The sequence below is a fragment of the Stegostoma tigrinum genome, chromosome 1 (genome assembly GCF_030684315.1).
Source record: "Stegostoma tigrinum isolate sSteTig4 chromosome 1, sSteTig4.hap1, whole genome shotgun sequence".
Lineage (NCBI taxonomy): Eukaryota > Metazoa > Chordata > Chondrichthyes > Orectolobiformes > Stegostomatidae > Stegostoma > Stegostoma tigrinum.
Window position 1 is genome coordinate 98,667,660 of NC_081354.1, and position 22,399 is coordinate 98,690,058.

At 37.7% G+C, this 22,399-nt stretch overlaps 1 protein-coding gene across 1 annotated transcript in view; it reads left to right on the forward strand.

The window, feature by feature from the left end:
- Positions 1 to 21,117, forward strand: part of ube2kb (ubiquitin-conjugating enzyme E2Kb (UBC1 homolog, yeast)) — a 93,107-nt gene extending 71,990 nt beyond the window's left edge. The window contains exons 6-7 of the mRNA XM_048530931.2: positions 2,057 to 2,185; positions 20,476 to 21,117. Of these exons, the coding sequence (XP_048386888.1) occupies positions 2,057 to 2,185; positions 20,476 to 20,550 (204 nt within the window). The 3' untranslated portion in view covers positions 20,551 to 21,117. The remainder of the gene's footprint in view (positions 1 to 2,056; positions 2,186 to 20,475) is intronic.
- Positions 21,118 to 22,399: the final 1,282 nt, after the last annotated feature.

Below are 22,399 nucleotides of genomic sequence, written 5' to 3' on the forward strand. Positions count from 1 at the left end.
GATGGAATATGCACATTGTGCATGCTTCAGGTAAACAAAATAGAGCAATGCCTTTCATTTTAATCCAAGTCAACTACCTGATTTAAATTAAAAGAAGGCTGGGCCACCTTTAACAGGCGTGTTTTCCTATAACAGAGCCCATTTGCTAACCAGGTGACAGGCACTTGCCTGTACGAAACTCTTCCTTCCTTTTACCTTGGTATATATGAGAATATGTCTTAATGAGCCAAGTTGAAAAGCTTCAATAACCACTGTCTGTCTTCAGCAGTACTCAAATTATTAACATTCTATGAGATACTGGGTTAATATTGAATTCATTTTAAATGGTTAATATTTTAATTTACATTGGATTTGGCCATAAAAAGTCCTTGTTTGAATGCAGAACAGAGATTGCTGTAACAGTAATTTATTAGTTTAGATTTTAACTTATTCACCATTAAAATAACGAAGATTTAAAGTTTTAAACTGACTTTTAAAACTGTCATAAATTTGTTTGCTTACCAGACTAAGCATCGAGTGACTTTTTAAAAAGAAAGTTGTTTATGAAAGGAATATGGAAATGAATGCAACATACAGAACTTTGTTTTTAAATAATTGTGACATTTGTTTAGGAATTTCTCAAATTTCTCCTTAAATGCAGTCTTGAAGCGACATTGAGCTGTATGGCAAGAGCCTGATTGAGTTAAGCTAAAAATTTAGAGCAGCAGTAGGCTTGTTGCAGCTGACCTTGTTCAGATTAAGAAATGGTGGTGGGTGAAATTGACCAATATTTCTTTTTGAATACTATCAAAGAACTCTCATTCTGTAAACTGTGGATGTGAGGCCATAATTGGGTGTAAATCTTATTTATTCCTTTTTCCCTCCTTCCCTATTGCCATCAGTTGATCATAGCCTGATTTGGAGAATGTCCAATTCAGATCTCTCAAAGACTGCATCAATTTCTGGATTCTGAACATTGTCTTTTGATAGAAGAGAGTAAGAAAAAAAGACATGAAATTCTTTGTACCATGTTTGTATTCCTTTTATTTGTAACAAAAGGACATTTTTTAAAAAAAAAAGCAAATTGATTTTTTCATAGTCAGAAGTACATGATTAACTATCTCATCCCAGTATAATACCATTGTAGATGCATCAAATTTGAGCTCTTAATAAATAATTGCCAAAAGAAGGAAATGCTCACATTTATATCTCACCTTTCATGATATTGGGGCATCCCAAAACACTCCTACCTCATTTTTTGTTTTGACGTTTCTGCAGGAATTTCTCAAAGTAATGCCCTAGGCTCAATCATTGTTATCATTTTGCAGGATATATGGCAGCCAGTTTATGCACAGCAAACCCTATGAATACCATCAGTGTGATAAATAACCAGACCATCTGTATCGTGGCTGTTTGAGATAAATATAGGTCGCTACTCTTTTGCTTCATTTAACAATACCTCTTGATCCTGTACATTGACCTGAGAAGACAACTGGAGCCTGTTTGCGTATCTTTTGGATACGACATTAATTGTCACTGCATGTGCAAGCTGTACTGTGAAATTATTTCTAGTCTTTAATCTTCAAAGAATAATAAATTTTTACTGTTTTTCTTTTTTTAAAACTTCAATCCAGAGAGAAATTTTCATTGTTTTTGTTTGATTCGTGATGGAGGGTTGCTAGCCCTCTAGGAATTTATAATTAATGATTGGAATGAACATAAGTATTGTTAGGTAATGAATCGCTATAGATTTGTTACTATGTGGTTAGCAGAAATGGTGTAACTGTTTCTTTGGAAACTTGATTTCTTTCCCCCCTCTTCCCTCACCATTTTTGGCTCAAAACCGGCCGTGTTCTCAAAAGCTAAGGGGATGTCTGGCCCCTGATCTATCTCAATGTTGCCCTATCCATCTTCAATTTTATGAACCAACTAAAAGCGCATTTTTAAAGTATATTTGCATCAATTTTTCATTAAAATTTCAGTTTCATTTTTAAAATATTTAACTCATCACAAAGTAATGTAATTTCTTAAAATCTCTATGTGTGTAGTGTATTTATGGAATATGTTCTGTTTGCAGTACAAGCAAAATCCAGAGATGTTTAAACAGACAGCCCGACTCTGGGCGCACGTATATGCTGGAGCGCCTGTTCCTAGCCCTGAGTACACTAGAAAGGTAGACAAACTGTGTGCTATGGGCTTTGATAAAGTGAGTACTCAAAGTAATTTTATCTAGCACATGCAGTAGGTGTTTCTTCATAAGATTTTGCACTTCTGACTTAAATTTTAACACAATCACTCTTGTAGTATACTCTGAATTTTTTTTAGTATGTTTGCCACATTTGACTCCTCAACATAATGATTTTTTTTCAGACTGCTTGATAAGTGAATTCCATTCCAAATGCGCTAGGTCTTGAAGGCAAAAATGTAATGACATTATATCACTGGAGTCCATCAACAGTAATGAAATAAAAGATCAATTAATCTGCTTTTGCATTTGCAAACAGCTTGGGGAGAAATTTTGGTCAAGACAATAGGGAACTCTTGACTTCTTTGAGTAAAACCGAAGGATCAGAATACCCACCTGAATAAATGTTAGAGTGAAGCAAAATCAGTTTAACATTCCATCCAAATGTAAGGTCAGACTCATTTCTGTATGTGCAAGGACTGTTGAGCAAATACGTGGGTTGCATGTTCCTGTCCTAGGAAGAGGACATACTGGAAACCAAACTTACAAACACCTGCAACTACCTCATTTATATATTAAAGCCCACCTGAGTCCTGGTTCTATTTCTACTAATGAGTATCATTGCAAATTTTCAAATGGGTACTTCTCTTCCTCCACTTCCCAGGGTTTCAGCATCGATCACCAGTATTTTGTTTCATTTGAATGTTGGGAAGCACAAATTGTCTTAATTGTTTTGCTGCTGTTGACTGTGCCCCTGTCCCTGGCTGCTACTCTGCCTGAACCAGGTAATTCACGTTCTAGATTGTTTGTTTGTCTTGAATTGAACTTCAATGCCTTATTTTAAAGATTACTGACTTTGCTTTCTTCCACCTCTTCAACATATTCCAACTCCACTCCTGAAATGAAATCTTGATGCAAGACTCATTTGTTTGCACACCACACTAGTCTAACCCACTACTTGTTGGCCTTCAGTAGCTAAATAGTTTAAAATTCTGCCACAGCAATGTTGAAGATACATGGGAGTGACAGGCAAGCCTGTCCCTGAAACCTTAAACATGTTTAATTTTCGGAATGGAAAATTCTATTTGAGCCTTTACTTAGTTGTCCTCAGCAACACTTTGTCCTACAGTATGCTGTACATAATATACTGTTGTTTTGGCAAATACTTTTAATTAAATTTATTACTAAGCCAGCCAGCTGTAATTGTTCAAACAGGTGTTCTAGTTGTCTCATGTTCTCCTGGTATGTTACTATATACCTCAATGTCATCTAATTAGAGTATGCAGTTTTGAACCCAAGCTACAGCTTGATTCATGAACCTGTAGAATATACTAGAAGTTTTTTAAAAAAATTCAAATGACTTCCCTCAACAATGATGTAATCCATTTGGTGTAACAAAAACTGATAAACTGATAATTTCTTTAGCCCTTGATGTTATTGGCACTTGACAGTTTCCTTTCAGTAAGTCAACCGTAGAAAGGAATGCTGCCAATCCTTAACAGAGTTTTCTAACTGCGGAAGACAGATTTCTACCAAATTCATGATTCTATCTGTGCAGAGTCTAGTTGATCCATCAGTGTCTTTCCAGCTTGTCTCTGTTTCTACTTGAGTTTGTTCTTCTGGCTTCACCCAGCTAGGCTGCTGTTTTGTTAGTCCTCACGATCCCAAGTCCACACCTCATACGTAGCTAATGTACTACATCCAGGTTATCTTATACTTGCTATGTAGTTTTACAAAATCCTCCTATTGTCCTCCATCTGAATATGAGAACACTGCCTAATTGACCAAATATTTCTGTTAGCCGGTCAAATTGTGGGTGGTTTGCTTTGAGAACTTCTATTTCTCCTTCCACCTCACTCTTATTGTCTCTGACAACTTCGACTACTCTGACCACCTGACACGTTGATCTTCCTTGTCATTTTCCTTATGATGATACTTTTTAATGAGTGAATGAATTTATTATGTTCATTATGTTTATGTGACATTACTGATTTGCCTTCCTTCAATCAGTATTCATCAGATAAGTTGCTTTACTAACTTTCCTAACTACTTTGCATAGACCATTACATTTTGTTTTCAGAGATTCACCTTGCAGAGGCAATAAATACCAACATTTCATCTTGAAAAATTGTAGTTGCTGAATATTTATCTGCCCATTCTTTCGTATTTGGTTATGAAACTTTCAAATATTCTTGTTACCCTACATATGCCTATGAATCTTTCTAGAAACACAGTTGTATAAAACAATGAGGAGGATCCTACCTTTTATGGTTTAAGGACTTCTCCTTTAATTAGTTTCATTGACCTCTAATCTTACAAATTCAAATTCATGACAGAATACTTTAATCATGGTTTTGATAGTACTTCTCCAAAGATCTCCATTGACTTGTTTAAACCCAAATTTTCCTGAGAAGTTTTGACAATGGAACCTTCATCAGGATTTTAAGTTTCTTAATTCAAAATTTGTAGTAAGTTTTTAAAAATTAGTTAATGTGTCCAGGCAAGTAGCTTCTGGGAGTTTGGTCGTCGAATCAATAACTGTAAGGATATTCTGATGTCCTGCTTTTGTTTTCCGTAATGATCCTACGCAACCTACTAACACCAGTCTGAACAGTTCTTCAAAACTTGTATGGCGTCAAAGATGCTGGTTTAGTGACATTTTAAAGTTTTCTTGCCACCTGTCATGTATGCCATGTTTTACAGAGCTGCACTATATGAAGTGTTGGCTATGTTAAATGTTTGTTTATCAGTGTCTGTTTTCTGTATCCCTCTAAGTCTTGCCATAGGAATTTAATGTGCTACTTGAAATATTTTGTTCTGACATCTGGGTGATACCATTGCTTGATGAGCAACCATTCCATCTTACAGGTCTGTGTGGATGTCTCAACTTCTTCAGAACTCCATTTCTAATGTATTTAACTCTGGAGTTGCTTCTTGAGCCTCAATTAGCAAAGACATGTCAAAAATGTGCTTTGAATTGTCCTCATTCTTAAATAGAGTTTAAACTACACTGATATCTGTTGCTGTATCATTATAACCTCTGGTGGTGGACTTTGTTTAGCTATTGCTGTAGTCACTGCAACGATGGAAAACACCTAGAACCTTTTCTTGCAGTTGTTTGTTTCCTTTTGCTTAAGTAAGACTTTTTGTGACTTTTGTTGAAGCTTTAGTTTTCACTCCTAAACCATTTGGTCAGGAATAAATCTACTCTGTCCACAGGTAATGTCTTAACCACCCTGACTCCCACTAGTCTAGATAAAAGTTAAACTCTAACTGGACTTTGTACAATGGAACCAAGATTTACTCTCCACCTATCTGATCAGACAACACTTTGGCTTTCACTGAACATTCTGGCGGGAAAACTAATCCACTCCAGCAAAAGAGAATTTGAGTAACCTCTATGTCCCTTAGTACAGCCATGGACTTGCATGTTTCATTTGAAGAAAAAGGGATTATCTTCCCTTCGATAAAAATCCTCTATGTCTCTCAAGTTATCTTTCCATGTACATCTGCATGCAGCTGTGTTTATCTCAAGTCTCTTGGTTGTAGTTAAGGCCACAATCTGAACAGTGGTCTTTTTTTTTTCCTTTGAGTTTCTTTATTGACTCGTTTACAAACTCAAGTGAGTTCTGTGGAATTCCCTTGCAAATTCTAGCATTCTGAATGAATGTGTCCCATCTTAGAATGGGAATACCCCTGCTTCCTATTTACATCTCCACTCTCAGTACTTTTGCTTCTTATATGTAGTGGAGACCTCAAGGCATTCTCAACTATCCATTCTTCATACTTCTCTTCCTTTTATGCTCCTGTTTTCTATCCCTTTTGAATTTAAAGTTGATGGAAGAACAGTATAGATTTATGTATTAGCTCATAATTGTTGGCCGTTATTGCTGCCAGTGTAGCAGTTGCAACCCTTTGATCCTCAACATATGTTTGGATTAGGAAAGAAGTGAGTTTTTAACTTCCTAAAAGAATTATCCCACTAAGAGTTTGTAGTTTCAGCTTCTAATGCTTGTATCTGCTTGCCAAAGTTAACTGATCACAGAATCCCTACAGTGTGGAAACAGGCCATTCAGCCCAGCAAGTCCACACCACCCTTCCGAAGAGCATCCCATCCAGGCCAATTCCACCTACCCCTGATTTCTCATTTCTAACCCACCTAACCTTTGGCACTACGGGCAATTTCCCATGGGCCAATCCACCTGCCCTGCACATCTTTGGACTGTTGGAGGAAACCAGAGCACCCAGAGAAAACCCACGCAGACACAGGGAGAATGTGCAAACTCCACACTGTTGTCCAAGGCTGTAATCAAACATGGGTCCCTGCCGCTGTGAGGCAACAGTGCTAACCACTAAGCCACCGTGCTGCCCTAGGGCTTAATGTTTATGAATTCACGTGGGTTTGCCTGTGCTGTTATCTTAAATTCCAGAACCTTTGCTTATGTGCTTCAGGCAGTAATCACTTGCAACCAATGTAGTCTTTTTTTTGTGCAGTGTCATAATCTTGAGAAAATATCTGCACAGTGTAAATTTCCTGTGCTGTTCCTGTCAACTTGCTCTGATTGAACAGTGTCAACTCCACTTTGCTCAATGCATTTGTCTTGTTATTTTCTAAAATTACCCAAGACCGAAACGTTAGCTTTTGTGCTCCTGAGATGCTGCTTGGCCTGCTGTGTTCATCCAGCTCCACACTTTGTTGTCTTGGATTCTCCAGCATCTGCAGTTCCCATTACCACAAGACTGCCTTCATATTCTTTTCCTCAAATTTGGGAAGGGCCCATGCAAACTGAAATATTTCCTTGATGGACTTTAAATTCTGATTAGGACCTGCATCAGTATCTGAAATCTCCTGTTTCATATGCATAATTTTAATTGTGTTCATATTCCCTTTGCTTTCTCTCTCGTAATTCCTCTAGCGTTCTTATGTCCATTCTTTTCATTTCCACTTCCCTGTCCTTGTTTTTCTCTGCTCTTTCTTCACTTGGGAATGACCTGTTTAATTTCTTCTTTTCTTCCTTGTGCTGAAACTGATTTAACGGTGACTAATTAGCATCTGATTCCTATGTTTCACTAAGTGGAATATCTGGTATCTCTCCTACTTTATGTAAAGCCAAATGCTCTGCCAATGCCTTCATTAGATTTCCTTCTTATCTCCGCCAGGCAAGGCCAATGCCAGTTTACTTCCCAATTCAAGCAACCTGGATTTTGAACGTTCCCTGAAGACTTAACATTGCCACCTGCAAGAAATCCTTTTCCTGTTTCCAACACCATGTCTTAGATGTATTACAGAACATGGCATTTTCCTTTTATCTGTGTTACTTCTAATATCACACTTCAATCTGTTTCAATATTGAACATCGTTGAGTCACCGAACTCTATCAAGTCTCAGTGGGGTAATGTGTTAGAAAGCGAGTCCTGCTGTCCTCTGTCATCACAAAAGTTAAAGAAATCATAAAAGTATGCAAACTTCTCCAATTTACCAGTGTTAGACCCAGTTTAACAGGATTGACTGAATTTCTGTACTTAAGAATTATAGTTTGTTATAAATAAATAAAGTAATTACAAGTAAACAACACTTTTGACACATCACTCTCTTAGTTAAAAATCTAACCCACTTACAAAGGTCCCCTTACACACAAACGGATCAAAAAAAAAGTGATATTCTGCATGGTGGAAAGACCACGTCATTGAGGTTCACCTGAGATGATCTTTTTGGCTTGCCAGGACTCATTGCTCTTTGATCTCTGTTCTCCAGATGCTTTGCCTTGCTTGCAAGAGGCACAGAATGACTGGTTCACAACTTGTAAAGTCTCTGACTTGTAGATTGAAAGCAAGAATTTACAGTAATGGGTGATAGAAGATAAACTGGCTTTCTTCAGATTTCATCTATATTTTAGTGCATAGATGAAGATATCACCTCTTCTCCGCTTAGCAGTCTGAAGGTTTCTGGCTATCTTGTTCACACCCAGGAACGGTTCCCTATTTGGGAACCGATCACGTTGTTGGCAGGCAGAATGCCTTTGTCATTGGTCTGTGGAGTGATGACCAGCTTTCAGTCAGCAGCCTGTCAGGCAAATCTTTTTGAGTCCCCTCAGGCTCCAAATCATCTGCAGTAACCTCCAACAATGGTGTAAAGAGCATTTGCGATAAGTATTAGTACCTTGTTTTCAAAAAGTGCAGCAATGCCTTCCACATTCGTTAGTTTTTAAAATTTGTCCAATTGCCTTTTCAACCCGCAATCAAAAATATAGGTAAATACAAAAGCTGGTCTTCGTAGAAGAAATATCCAATTTCAATTAAATATCTGCCTGCAAAAAACCAAGATGTAGCCCTTCAGAAAATCTCAGAAGGAGCCCTTGGATGAAAAGTATTTCTTGTCACATTTATCCTTTTCTTCGCATTTCTTCGTCATTGCCCTTTTTTATTAATACACTGTTCCTGTCCAATAATGCGTTAAATTAGAAATAATTGTCTGTTTTATTACCTATCCTTTCTCTACACTAACTGTACTACCTTGAACAATGTGCCTGTATCCTTGCTGTTTCATTATTGTTCTTTAGAATTTTCCCTTTCTATCTGCACCTTTCCTGTGCTTTGGACACTATCTCTTAGACCCAGGTTACCATCATTCCTCTGAATAGCTGCCTACTTAGAATAATTGGATTGTATAGCACAGAGGGATTGACTTCAGCATGTTGAGTCTCTGCCACCCTTTGCTAGAAACATTGCATTAGACCTCTGCTCTTTTCTCTTTGTATTTTCATCCAATTCTTTTTCTTGAATGTGGGTATTGTATCTGCTTCCAAAATGCTTTTGCTCTGTTTTCTAGATAATCATATTTGTTTTTCCTTGTCCTTCTGCAAACTCTACTTTATCAGGTATACCGTACCTGAAGGCAGGGCTTGGTAATCTTTCCATGCCCCTCTTCTGTGTTGGTATTTCCAATTGCTGATAACTAACTTTAATATTTAAGTGATCCAACATTAATATTCTCTTCCTTTGTTGTCATCTTCTTTGAAATCCTCCCTTCATTTTGTCTCTTACAATGGGGAGGCAAGTATTATTGTTAAATTATTAATCCAGAAACTCGCCTCATGTTCTGGATACAAATTCTGCCATGGCAGATGGTGGAATCTGAATTCAGTAGAAGTCTGGAATGAGGAGTACAATGATGACCGTGAACCAATCTGGTTCACTAATGTCTTTTCCAGAAGAAAATCTGCCTCCTTATTCTGACTTCATGTGAGTCCAGACCCACAGCAATGTGGTTGACTCCGAGATAGCAAGAACTGCACATGCTGGAATTAGACACTACAGTATGCAGCTGGAGAAACACAGCAGGCCAGGCAGTATCAGAGGAGCAGGAAAGTTGATGTTTCGGGTTGGGACCCTTCTTCAGAAAACTCTTAACTGTCCTCTGGTCAATTAGGGACGGGCAACGCACCCTGTCAGTGAATAAAAAAGTCTATTTTCTGTTGAGATGTGTTCTACTGTGTTTAGTTCACAATCATTTGCTACTTATTTTAGCAGACTGATGCTTTCCATTTTTCTCCAAGCACATGTATTGAAGCTGTTAGCAAGTTTAGTCTTTACTATCATTTACACACTTCACCTTTACGTTAATCCTAAAAATGTTCAGTTATCAGTTACTCCAGTTACTGGAGGTTAAACTTACAACCCTTTGGAATGTGTCTTGAACCCACAGCTTCTGAAATACATCTGAATATTTCTTTTGCATTTTGTATGCTGCATGCAGCCATCAAGTACACTTTAAGACATTGGCTAGACTATAAGATCTAGGAGCAGAAGTAGGCCATTCAACTTCGTGAATGCACTGCCATTCGGTGAGATCATGGCTGATCTGATAATCCCCAACTAATTTTCTGGTTTTTTTCCCCAAACCTCTGATTCCCTTACTGATTCTGTTTACCTTGATCTTGAATGTACATGACGTAATCTCCACATACGCCCATGGTAACAAATTCCACCGATTCATTACTATTCGAAGGAGAGATTTCTCCTCATTTGTTTCAAACGTGTGATCCCTTACTCTAAGAAAATACTGTCTGATTCGAGACTCCCCTTCAAGCAACCTCCCTGCATCTACTGTCAAGCCCCCTAAGAATTTTGTTTATTCCAATAATGCTCTCATTCTTCTAAATTGTAGTGAGTACAGTCCCAAACTATTCAACCTCCCCTCACGAGACATTCTTTCATGCCCAGTATCAGCCTAGTGAAATCTGTGGACTACCTCCACTGACAGTGTGTCATTCCTTCGACAACATGCCCAAAACTGTTAACAGTATTCCAGGTGTCAGACCAGTGCTTTGTATAGTTGTAGAAAGAATTCCCTGTTTTTATACTCTGTTCTCTTCAAAATATACACTAATAATCTATCTGCCTTCAGTGCTGTTGCTGAAGTTGTCAGTTCAGTGGTCTTTGCTTGCCATTTCTGATGTTGAAATCATGCTTCTTTGGCTAGCCAGAACCTTGGTGTTCATTTTGTCCTTCTCTGGAATCTTCCATTAATTTATAAGAAGTCCAAAGAGAACTGATTCATAAGAAAATGTGTCTGATGTATCAATTCAAAAGTTAGAGCTCATAGCACCTGCTGCAGGGTAGATAACTTTTTTTTTTAAAGTTTGAACTGTTTTACACAGCAGAGAAGATTTTACACCCTTCTGTCTCTTTCATTCTGGGTGACTACGTCTCCAGGTTTCCAGTCTAAATCTGCTTAGTTAGTTGAGAACCATTCAGCTTTGCTTGTAAACAACTTGGGTCTCAATTGCACATTTCAGGAACCTATAGTCACAAAAAAACAGTTCACAGTCAGTATCACATTCTGTGAAATTATTCAGCTGTCTTTAAAAACTATTGACAAATATATGATGTTTTAGAACACTAGCAGCTGCCTTTGGACAGGATATGCCAGTTGAACTTCCACTTTGAACGAAATTTCCAATCGTATACTCACCTCTGAAGTTCCCTGCACACAGACCAAGCTCCTTACTGGCTTTCCTAACTGTGAAGTTAAATTATTTAAATCTTATACAGAAAAGAGGATATGCATGAAAAGTCTCAGTTCAGGCCACATGGACTGACGTTACAGATGATGGAAAACCTCAGTGTCAATGTGCAAAGTTTAAGCACTGTTTCCAGTGGATTAAAATAAAGAACTTAAAGCAAGTAATGATTCGTCCATCAGTTTCAAGTTCTGGTTTAAGCTGATCAGTCTTTCTTAGATTCTTTCTGTGTCAAATGTATTTTTCTCCTCAATAGGCTGAGGTCCACTGTATGTGAAAGGAGAAAATTAATTCATTTTTAAAAAAAAAACCTTTTCTACAACACTTAAAGGCATTAAGTATGAAAGATGAGAAGTTCTGGCAAATCTGTTGAGTGCACTTGCCTAATCACGTCCTTATAGAGCTACAATGTGTAAAATTGCTATTTCTCGGCATTAGGTCCTTGTGTTCAATGTAGTCAGATGTGTTGATTTCAAGTCCCAAACAAAATCCTCCATAGACTTAATGGTCAGAGGAATGATTTTTACAGCAATTTAAATTAGTTTGTTTTCAGTATCCATACTTCTAGATTTTACTTGATGTATATTTTTTGTAGGGCCTTTTGTGATGCTGCATGTAGCACTGTCAATGGTGCAGGTTGTGTACATGTCTGGAAGAATGATTCTCTGTATGAACACAGTATACAGGCTTGTCGTACTTCTGTCTTCACTTAACACTGACAGACATCTTTGTATCGTCTCATTTTTGGCCACAGCTTAAGCCCTGGAGGACTGGAGAATAGCTAATGCCTTATTTTTTCAAAAAGGTAACTGGGATAATCCAAGAAACCCAGGACCCTCAAATGAGTGTCAGGGAGATTATTGGAAAAGATTTTCCAAGACAAGATCTATAAGCATTTAGAAACAAATGGACTGATTAGTGGTAAACAGCATGGTTTTATGCAGGAGAGATCATGCCTCACTAACGTGATTGAGTGTCTTTTGAGGAGGTGACAAATATGATTGAGGGAGAAATGGTTGATATTGTCTACATGGACTTAAGTAAAGCCTTCGACAAGGGTCTCTCGTGGCAGACTGGTACACAAGATGAAGTCACATTATGTCAACGTGAACTGGTGAGATGGAAACAGAACTGGCTTATTCATAGGAGACAGAGGGTCTGGTGGAAGGCTGCGTTTCTGAATGGAGAGCTGACACTTGTGTTCCACGGGGATCTGTGCTGGGACCTCTGTTAGTCATGATCTACATAAATGATTTGGCGTAAAATGTAGCTGAACTAATTAGTATGTTTGTGGATGATACAAAGATTAATGGAGTTGCAAATTGTGAGGAGGATTGTCAGGATATAACAGGGTATAAGTCAGTTGGAGGTGTGGGTGGAAAAATGGTAGATGGAGTGTAATCTGGACAAATGTGAGGTGATGCATTTTGGAAGGTAAACTACAGGTGGAAGTTATACAATGAGTGGCAAAACCCTTAGGAGTATTGATATGCAGAAGGATCTGGGTGTGCAGGTGCACAGATCACTGAAGGTGGCAGCACAGGTAGGTAGTAAAAGGGCCAGTGGCATGCTTGCCCTAATTGGAAGGGTCATTGAGTATCAGGATAGACAAGTTATGCTGCAGCTTTATAGAACTTTAGTTAGGCCACATTTGGAATATTGCATACAGTTCTGGTCACCACAATACCAGGAGGATGTGGATGCCTTGGAGAGGGTACAGAAAAAGTTTACCAGGATGTTGCCAGGTATGGGGGATTTTAGCAATGAAGAAAGGTTGTACAGATTGGGCTTATTTCTGCTGGAATGCAAGAGGTTGAGGGGCAATCTGAAATAAATTCTATAAGATTGTAAATGGCATAGAGTGGAAAGTATGAGGCGCTTTCCTAGGGTGGAGGGGATCACTTACTAGGGGTCACAGGTTCAAAGTGCAAGAGGGGAAATTTGAGAGATGTGCAAGGCATGTTTTTCACACACGGTGGTGAGTGCCTGGAACATGCCGTTCTAGGAGGTGGTGGAAGCAGACACAAATATCAGCTTTCAAAAAGCACCTGACAAATACATTAAATAGGAAAGGAACAGAGGAATACAGATCCTGTAAGTGAATATGGAAGGGCAAAGTGGCTTGGAGGGACATGTTCCTTTGCTGTATTATTCTTTGTAAGTCTGCATTGTGCATCTTTTGACTTGATACTTGTCATTTGGTATTGTTATAGGGCTTTCCTATTCACATTTCAGCAGTGCTTCTAATGTATATAATGTGTACATAAATGTTCTTGTTTACTTCTAGATGTGCAGGTTCGGTTGATTAGCAATGGGAAATGTGGGGTTATGGAGATAGTGTCGAAGATCTCAAAACATCTTTTATCAGTTAATTACTCCCTGTCCTCTCTACTCCGGATTCAACTCCAGACTGTTTGTAAACGATTCTTGCTTTTAAATGTTTTATTGTGTCTTTCTTAATGAATTTTAAGATCATTTTAAGGAGATGACTCATTAAGCTTCTAGTTCTAAAGTGATTGCATTCCATTACTTTAGGTCTTTTGTATTATCAACAAACAGTGAATGTCTCTTATCAGTTGCAATGTAGCCTGGTGTATATATGTATTAATTTCTTTTATCATCTCTGGCTCTCTCGGGTCTTTTAGATGTTCTGTTGTTACTTCATCTATGCTTGTAGTCTTTCATGTGCTGAGCAAATTTCAAAGCAGTCTTTACCTCTATCATAAGTTCATTGTTAATTTGGTCATCACACCATTCATTTTCATATTCTGTCCATGTTTTTGCAACTGTATCTCTTTCTAAGAAAAATATAAGATGTTACATTCTATCTAACTTGCTGTATGCCTCAAATCTGTACCATATATAAAGATATGTGGAAAAATGTTTGAAATGTCGATGCTAAGATCAGAAAATCCTATAAGTGCAGAAAGGCGGCCATTCAGCCTATCAGATCTGCACTAACCCGCTGAAAAACATCCCACACAAGCCCAGCCTCCACCCTATTCCCATTACCCCACATTTTACCATAGCTAATTCACCTAGCCTGCACATCCTGACACTACAAGACACTTAAGAATGGCCAGTTCACCTAAGCTGCATAACTTTGGACTGTGCAATCCTGGCAGGAACCCACACAGAAATGGGGAATGTGTGCATTCAGTTTGTGCAGTCACTCAAGGCTAGAATCGAACTCAGATCCCTGATGCTGTGAGGCAGTTGTGCTAACCATGGATGCCCAATCGTGTGCTTAAAAATCAATAGACAACAGAAGAGAGAACTGAAATTGCAAAAGAGAAAAGAACTCTTTAAACAAAATTTAATATCCAGAAAAGAGAGTGTCAGTATACGTAATTTGATCAGAGTTGAGGAGAAGTTAAGGAGATCTCTTTTGGAAAGCAAATTGGCAGGCAGCAGAAAAAGGGATCAATTCCTCATGCAGTTGGATGTTGGGCTAAAAGCGGTTGCAGATGGACTACAATGGATGCATGAGTAGTGCAAGACAAACTTGACATAACATGAGAACAGCATCTGATAGGAATAATTGCAAGCAGGAACAAGAATGAATTTATATTTAGCAATGTATTTTCAATATTAACTTTTTTCAAACCTTTTCACATTTGCATTGCTGCTTACAAAATGATGATGACCAAAGTTTAGTTTGAATAATGGGTTAAAATCTAAGGATATTGAAACTGAAGGCATAAGTTGTGATTTTTGTGGTCCTTGTAGCTTGCATTGCTACCGCATGATGTGATTAAGGCATGATTGTGCTGTCCTATTTCTGACAATCTGCTTATCTTAAACTGTAAAAGACATACACTATCTCTTTATAAATAACTTGTTTCTACAGACTTGGTGTGAATAAGAAATTACTGTACATAGTATGAATTGCAGTTTGTAACCAAACCTAAACAACATATATTTTATGTTTTAAAGGCTGAAAAGTGTGACCCTTTCTTTCCAAATCTTCCCAGAACCCTGTTCTGTGGAAACACTTCTGTAAACTTTGGAAGGATTCAAGCTGATATTTTGAACTAAAATTCAACTTTTAAGTCATTACATATATTTATTGAGCTGGCAATGTCCGAGATGGTGGTACCTACCTTGTCATGATCTGGGCAATGGATGAGGCTTTTTGATATTGGAATGGAGTGAAGACTTGATGTGAAAATGATATTAGGCTTACAATTACAGTGGGTTTTAATCAATCCATTAGCTACATGATGAGTAGAAAATCCACTTCTGCATTTGTGCCCTAGCTATCTAACTCCACTATAATTGATAAATAAAATAAATACTTGTGCCTCAGTTTCCATTTCCAAAGTATGCATCTGCTAGTGTACACTAATTTTCATTTGTGTAAATTGTTTCATCAGTGAAGACGTTGACTTTGCTTCTGTTTCTTGGACAAAACTTTAAAGCTGCTGGAGAGTTTCCTTATGAAAGATGTTTTTAATCAGCTTTTAACTATTCAAGCATCAATATAGCTTTATTAGGTAGCATTGTTTCAACAAGCCAAATGAACTACAATTTTGGTATTTGTACCAAAAATGAGGTGAAATACTTCATTGTCAACAACTAGCAAAAAATATGAATATTGCTGGTCCCAGAGCTACAACTGACGTTAATTTCTTGATGAGGAAGCATCAGCAGAGGAGTTAATAAATTAAGCGGCAGTTACAGAAAGGCTGAGTGAAGGATAAATGTGTATCAAACTGTGTGATACTGAACAGATTAAGAAGGCTGTTAAAATTCAAAGCAAGTACTCAGATTTATTTCTACAGTGCCAGAATTTAAAAAGTAAAGAACCTATGCTGAACTTGTATGAAACTTTGATTCGACCATTCTAGTCACTATTATAAAAATATAGAGGTAAGAGTACAGTTCTCTCTTCTCTCTCTCCCTACCCCCCCCCCCCCCCCCCCAAAAAAAAAAGAATACGGTGGTGATCTGTCTTGAATCACTGCAGTCCTGGGGGTTTAGCTACTCCCCACAGTGCTGTTAGGTAGTAATTTCCAGGGTTTTGATGCAGCACAGTGATGGAGCAGTGATTATTATTCCAAATCAGTATTGGTATGTGTTTTGAAGAGTTTGTGGGTGGTGTTCCCGAACATCTGCTCTTGAGCTTTGAGGTGCTAAGAGGTCATGGATTTTCAAAATGCTGTGGGTAGAACTTGGGTGAGTTTCTGCTGTGCATCTTGTGAATGGTGTATCCTGCTGCTGCTGCATTGGATAAAAGTTGGATTTTGAAGGTGATGTGAAGATAATCTGTCAAACAGATTACTTTATATTGGATGGTGTCAAACTTCTTGAGTATTGGAGCTGCACCCATCCAGGCAAGTGAAAAGTATTCCAACATACTCCTGATGTTTCCTTGTTCAAAGGATGTAGCTGTCCCTAGCTAGGCTAGAATTTATTGCTCATCTGTAATTGCCCTGGAGGAGCTGGTGGTGATCTGACTTTTTAAACTGCTGAAATCCTTGCTATTACGAAAGGAATTTCAGATTTTGACCCAGCAACAGTGAAGGAATGGTGAAACAGTTCTAAGTCAGGATGGAGGTGCATCTGTAGGTTTGGAAGGTGCTGTTGTATGAGCCAAGGTGAGTTAATGCAGTGTATCTTGTAAATGGTGCTCACTGCTGCCCCTTAAAGTGGTGAAAAGCATGAGTATTGAATGTTGTGGATGGGGTGCCAATGAAGCAAGCTAATCTGTCTCGGATGATGAGCTTCCTATGTGTTGCATATCCATTCAGGAACGTGGAGCGTTTTCCATCACGCTGACTCATGCCTTGTGGTTGGTGGATAGGCATTGTTGGTTGTTTTGGGGGTGGGGACAGGAGAGAAAGTGGAAGCATGTGAGTTGTTTGTCACGGAATTCCTAGTCTCTGATCTGTTGTAGCCACAGTATTCATGTAGCTGATCTAGTTCAGTTTCTGGGTTATGGTTTAAACCCCCATATTTTTGATAGGGGATTCAGCAATGATGCCATTGAATATTGAAGAATGTTATTAGATTCTTTTGTCTTACACTTGTGGGTGTGAATGTTACTTGGACGTTCTCCAAATCTTCCTGTATTTGAACACTAGCTAATTCAGTGTCTGAGGAGTAGTGTTGCTGAAAATTGTGCCATCGACAGGAAATCTGACCTTTTATGATGGAGAACTGGTCATTGAAGCAGCTGGAAATGGTTAGCTTATTAATGCTGTGAGATTTGATGGGCATGTAAGGTATAAAAGGCGGAAGGTTTGAAAGTACAGTGAAGGCTACTGAAATAGGCATTCTTTTTTCAATTTGAGTTAAAGTACCATTGGCGTCTTGGATTTGTGCGTTCCATAACAGCTGGAGGTTAGCAGTACCTGGGCTAAAAATTGCCAATTAATTAAGTGTGGCATTTTTGTCCTCAATGGGGACAGCCACAGTTTAGGAGGAATGAGTACAGGTTTAACAGAATGCTCAAGGCACCACTTCAAATTGATGATGTTGAAGCTTAAGTGGAATTTTGAGTCTCAGCTCAAGATGTGAGATATTAAAAGCAGATCCACCTGTTTTAAGAAATCTTGTTTGTGTCACACAACACTGCGATGAAGATCCAGCTTGGCCAAATGGAGATACTTATTCTTCACCTCACAAGTACTGCGTAGGATGGATTCACACACTGCTACTTAATATGCATGGTATCTTTTCCAGTGCAGGCCACGGGTGCAATTGGGAAGCTCATTTTATCATACATGTACTCTAGTTAAATGTGTTATTGGTCATTTCATGTTAATTTAAGATTTTTTTTGTCCATAGGTGCAAAATCTGGCTTAATGTCCAGATATTAAAGCTAAGTGAGTGTGTGTGTGAGATAAAATTCTTGAATTTTGACTAGTAAAAAATTTATGGTACCAGTGCTCTTGTTGTAACGTTATGATAACCATATAGCAACTAAGTGGTAGGAGTGAATTTGTTAATGCCGTTACCCCGTACCACTGAAATATACATTTAAAGTACAACTTTGTGTAAATGTTAAATTTTGCTCAGATCTTTGTTCTCCTTTCATTCTCTCGCATCCTTATTTATTTACTTTAGTGATATTTGTCCTTATTAATTTTTTACATGGCTAAACTACTTTAAATTTACTTGCAGTTCCTTCCTCCAGGCTTTTGCCATGCTGTACAAAAATGGAATAGAAGTGATTGGCTAAAAACACATTTTAAATTTTTTTTTCCTTTGCAGCTTTGAAGCCAATAGACTATCATAGTCCAGTCGTATGAATGTGACTAGGTTAATTTTTTAATCTGTAAATTTATTGACATTACCAGAAGCTTTGCAAGGTGAGTCAGCTCATCGTTGGAACCCCCATCCTTGTCATGCATGGGAAAGCACATTTGTCTCTAATGATTTGCCACTGAGCATTGTCTGATCCTAAAGTATTACGTAAATAGGACATTCTACTTATTTTCCAAGTGAAAACAGGATAATTTTGAGTTCCTTTCAAATTGTTACTTAACATGGTATTTGGTTTAGACTAGATATCAACGTGAATAGTTTTTGATCTTGTTATTTGGGAGAACTTGAAGTGGAGTTAACTCATTTAGTAGCTGCAGTGCATCTTGTGGATGGTGCACGCTGCTGCAACTGAATGTTGATGAAAGTGGCTGGAGTGCCAGTCAGGAAAATTGCTTTGTCTTGAGTGTTGTCCAAACTAAATTCATCCAGGATGTACTGTGCTTAATTTCCAGAAGGCATTTGATAAAGTGCCATATTAAAGGTTATTGTGGAATATTTGGGGGTGGCATATTGACATTGAAGCAAGATTGGCTGGCTTATGGAAGGCAGAGATTATGCATAAATAGACCTTTTTCAGTTTGGGAAGATGCATTGAGTCACTGGGATCGGTATTGGCACCTGAACATATTACAATTTTTACAAATGATGTCTATGAAGGGACATAGGTTTAGTTGCCAAATTAGCTGATCATACAAAAATAGATAAAATAAGTTTTGGAGAAGTTTTGAAACTACAAAAATATATAAATAGGTTAAGTGAGTTGGCAAAGATATGTCAAATGGAGTGCATTGTGGAAAAACGTGGAATTGTTTATTTTGGCAGGAAGAATAAAAAAGCATGTTTTAAATAGTGAGAAATTGCGGAGCTCTGTGATGCAGTGGTACCTGAGTGCTATGGAAAAAAAATTACAAAAGGGTAATCTGCAGGTACTCCAAATAATTAGGGAAACTAAAAGAATGCTATAGTTCATTGAGAGAAGAACGAATAAAAAAAAAATTATCCTTCACTTATACAAGACACTAAGGAGACCGCATCTTGAGTGTTGGACTGTGTTGGTCATCTTATTAAGGAAGAATGCAAATGCATTGGAAGCACTTCACAGCCTGTTTACCAGACTAATAACTGGAATGGGGAGTCGTCTTATGAGGAAAAAAGGTTGGAAAGAGACTAGGCTTCAATCTCATGGAGTTTTGAAGAGTAAAAGACAACTTGACAGGCTGGATGTTTCCTCTTATGGAAGAATCTGCAACTAGAGGTCATTTGTTTTCAAAAATGAATAGTCCATATAAAATGAATGGGGCCAAATATTTTTAAGGCAGAGGAGGTTGGATAAGTGAAGTAATAAAAGGTTATTAGCAGTAAATAGCTCTGAATTTTGCGTGCAATAAGATCACAGGCTCAAGAGGTTCAGTGGCCCCCTTGTTAATATGATACTTTTTGATAAAGGAATACATGGAGCGAGCCACAGATCGTTTTGCTGAGTGGTAAAATAAGCACTAGGGACAAAATAGCTGGCTCCTTTCCTTGTACTATCTGACTGCCCATAAAATGGCTACCATTTATACCTAAATCCTCATATCTTTGACTCCAGTAAATGTTATAATTAAGATTTGGGTCATTGTGCAGCACGTAAGATTCTAAAGTTAGAAAAGATGTATATATTGCAACAATTGTGGCATTTACATTGATGCAATTCAGAAATATCTTCAATGTAATTTCTAAGGCAGATGGTGTGGAATTATGCTGCTGTAGTAGATTTAATTTGTTTTAGTTTTGAAATTTACCTTACATAAAATTTTCAAGATGCCTTAGAGTTTACATTGATCTGTTTATGTTTACTGGCTATTTTGCTTAGTTATGGGCTATGTTCCAATTTACTATAGTCTGATCTTGGCCAAATGTACACTGTACCGTGCAATTGATGGGAGACTTGTAACTTCAATAATTATACGTAGTTTAGAATTAGAAAGTGTAATTTGGCTGCTGCAGATTTTAACTTCTTTATTTCTTCTACAGAACGCAGTAATAGTGGCCTTGTCTTCACAATCCTGGGACGTGGAGTGTGCAACAGAACGACTTCTCAGTAACTGATGAATTTGGGATCCCTTCTGTCCCCAGATGCCCTTTCATTGACAAACACCTCTACCCTTTGTTCTTTCTGGGTTCTGCATAGATTCCATTTTAAACATCACTGTAATATGTGATAATCGCTATAAACGAGACTGGATTCGATGCTCTGTAAATAAAGCTCTCAAAAGATCTGTGTAAATTAAAACAAAGGGGAAACGTGAAATACATTTTAATTTTTTTTCCTACTCACCATTGTAAGGACCCTGAGTTTGAGTTGCAGTCATCCCTGAAGATGACACACACATCTGCTTTAGTACAGTTTAACAAAGTGACCAAGGCTTTTGATTGCATCAGTTTGTTTTTGATAATAAAAACATGTAATGTGGCCTGCATCTTAGGAAATAATTGATTTCTATTTTTTGAATGTGTCATAGCTTCTGCAGCCGTTACTTGTGGTAATACTTCTGATCAGAGATGATGTTTCGTGAAAGGCTGCTTTACTCTAATCGTGACATTAATGCACAAGTTCATGTGAAGACATTTATGAATGTTAATTTTCATGGGTATTAAATCAAAGGTTGAACAGTATGCCTGATCATGATGTGATTACTCGAGTATTCTCCCATGACTGCATTATTCTCTGAAATATTTTGCCATGACACAATCAAAAAGTTTTACAGGCTAGGTTTTCTTAAATTATTATGGCTGTTAAGTAATGTGATCACTATTTTAATCAACTTAACGGCTGCTTGAGTATTCACTCCCTGCTTGTGATTCACAATTTCTATAATCAACTTTGGAGGCTGTGGTGGCTCCTCTTCTGTTGTATATAATTTAACGTTCACGTAGAAATAGAGGTGTTATTGATCAGATTGTCTGCACTCTGTCCAGTATCTCTGAACATTCAAATAATGGGATATTTCCTGTATATACAGCCAAGCTTTCTATTCGTATTAAAATGGTGTTTCATCCTAAAAGTTTCAGCTAACGTTGGGATCATTTAATATAATAGTTGATTTCTCAAAATTGGGAACACACATTGATTTTTGTCTTTGAATTGAAAGAGATTATTATTAGTTGATATGACAAATAGATGAAGTTATTGGCCGATAAAACATTACATCTTGATGCATATAATATGCATAATTGCTAATTTTTAAGGGTGTATTTGTCTCTCTTCAGAAGGGTTTGCTGTTTTGCTGATGAATGCTGTGCATTTGTTGAGAAATAGAACAGGAATCAGTGTAGCTCTATGCATTCAAAGTTTCTGCACTCTTATTTATTTAATTTTGTTCACTCTTTTAAAACTTTATTACCATGGAACAATGATTTGAACACTCCCAGATTCTGACCTTAGGTTTTCATAACTTGGAATAGGGAAAGGCTTTTCAGTCCACTGGAAATCTTCTGTATCGTGGGCTGATGCATTGTGATTTAAATTTATTCTGGAGAACTTGGCCCTTTGTAAGTATTGTATTAATGCAAGTCATGTGTTGGCCCACAAATGCCTGCCCTGGTCTAAAGTCTTCCAAACAGTTCTTAAGGTGTGCTTGACTACTAATAGATTCCTGTAAGCATTCCATGTTGATTTCTTCTTTCTTCCTTGAAGAATAGTCTGTCTACAACCTTCAGTCTGAGTTTTATTTATGAATTTTCTCTGTGAGAAGAGGACCAGTGAACCAATGTCCCTAATAGGGAATTAGCTGTTTTTGTTAGTTGATTTTTCTATCATGTCTTCACTTAAATATGTTATTTGATGCTGGTGTACAGTTCTGTAAGTGGTAGTTGCTGTTTTTCATGCAAATCCAGATACAGGGGCATCATAAGCTTTGTGTCATGAACTTTGGCTTTGTCTTCCCCTCAGACAGAA